The sequence below is a fragment of the Orycteropus afer genome, unplaced genomic scaffold, assembly GCF_000298275.1.
Source record: "Orycteropus afer afer isolate SDZICR_OR568_19922 unplaced genomic scaffold, OryAfe1.0 scaffold00540, whole genome shotgun sequence".
In the NCBI taxonomy this organism is placed as follows: domain Eukaryota; kingdom Metazoa; phylum Chordata; class Mammalia; order Tubulidentata; family Orycteropodidae; genus Orycteropus; species Orycteropus afer.
Window position 1 is genome coordinate 268,742 of NW_006922127.1, and position 1,781 is coordinate 270,522.

Here is a 1,781-nt window from a genome sequence, read left to right on the forward strand (position 1 = left end):
CTGGGGGTCCCCCTTGCTCACTGCTGCCACCCCTCTCTCAGATCTAGGTCCTCCATGGCCTCATGCAGTCACTCCCTGACGCCCCTCCAGGGGCGCTGTGACGGCTTGGCGGTATAGGGTTTACCCACTCTTTCTGTTTCTGAAAGTATGAATCTCTGGTGGAGTAATCTCAGATTTTCATCTCCTTGTAAAAGAACGAAGATGATGCCCTGGTGGGGAGGAGTCTCAAGTCTTAGCATTAAGAGCTTTAAGCCATGGAGTTTCCAGGGCAAAAGGACTGAAGGATGTGGCCTTTCCCTAGCCCCTCCCCACAAACACATGCAGATGTGGACCGTAGCTGTTGAGCGTTTGGAAACAGGCCACTGAAGAGGTTCCACCGTTTCACGGAAAGCCTCCCCGTGCTATACGTACATCTCAGCCGTGCCAAGGTGACAGTTTATAATGATGTAACATTTTACGTGTCAGGTGGTTCGTGGCTTTGCAGAATCGAAATTGAGGTCTAGGTGGTTTTCTGAATAGAGGCCACGTGGCCACAGCCCAGAAGCAGCTTAGACTTCTTTGTATTTTGCTGCTTAGCAAACTCTCTGGGGCCTTAGGCACCATGTCGCCAGAGCCTCTAGAAAAGAGGAAGCGTGTGGGATATTTTTCTTGAATGGGGTCTGTTTATGTGTGTCACTTCTCTCTGATAATATTTTGTAGCCTACTTCGTGCTGAGGCCCTGCATAGGAAAACACTCAAAAGAGTAGCCTGTACCCGACTCGTGGGAACTGGAAGAGGAAAAGGGACAGACAAGGTCAAGTGTGGGTTTATTTTATCCTGATCTCTAGTCATCTCCCTCCTCCTTGAACCTGTTTCATGCAGGTGTGGCCCTCTCCAGCCGGTCTCCGGGGGGTGCCAGCAGCTGGGTTTCCTTTCTTTTGGAAACCACTTCCCTACAGAGGGACTCTGGGCAGATCCTGGTTCTCCCCCTTCGGCCTTGCCAGGCAGACGCAGACAGGCCCTCCACGAAGGGCCAGGGGAGGGGAGGCCGAGGCCGGAGGGAGGAGCCAACTGGAGGGAGCGGCGGCGGACGGGGGCTGGGAGGTTGAAAGGTAAACAGAGAAATCAATGTCTGGCGTTTTGTGGTTGCTTTTGCGAAGCACCCGTTTACCTTGCACAGTGAGGTATGCGGAACTTTCCACAGAGCCCTTCTGGTTGGTGGCTTTGCAGTGATAGACACCTTCATCCTCTTCTGTGACTCTTTCAATAAACAGCGTGCTGCTTCCTGGTCCTAAAATAATTCCTGAGGGGTGAGAGATGTTGAGATTAGCGGCCTGGATGACAAACAGACAGCTACCCATGTAACACAACCCTCTTCCTGTCAGGCATTCGGAGGAGGGGAGCTGAGCCCCCCGCTGACTCGGGGGCAGGGCTGCTGTGTTATTTTCCCTGTGTCCAGGCTTTTTAAATCCCTTGCACCACCACATCAGAGCTGTGACACCCCACTCTGGAGATGCAGTCAGGCCAGGCCACTTATGGTGCGTGAAGAAATGAGATGGTACTGCCATCCCCCACTGTAAAGAGTAACCATCAAGAAGATACCACCATCGGGTTGGCAGATAATGGTCCTATAAGTGTGTTTGTATGATCTGAATTCCCAGGTGTATAGTACAGCTGACAAGGGGCAAGGGTGTAGTCACTTCTTGGTCACAGCCAGCTACCCAGAGGGACTGAGTAGTTGAACCTGTGGGCTTGGGACCATAGTCGCAGGGGACATCAAGCTCAATTGGCATAACATACTA

The 1,781-nt window shown here is 52.2% G+C and overlaps 1 protein-coding gene across 1 annotated transcript in view; it reads right to left on the reverse strand.

Annotated features, from left to right (window-relative positions):
• Positions 1 to 1,781, reverse strand: part of FLT1 (fms related receptor tyrosine kinase 1) — a 201,508-nt gene that overhangs the window by 65,958 nt on the left and 133,769 nt on the right. The window contains exon 14 of the mRNA XM_007955784.1: positions 1,151 to 1,282. Within this exon, the coding sequence (XP_007953975.1) occupies positions 1,151 to 1,282 (132 nt within the window). The remainder of the gene's footprint in view (positions 1 to 1,150; positions 1,283 to 1,781) is intronic.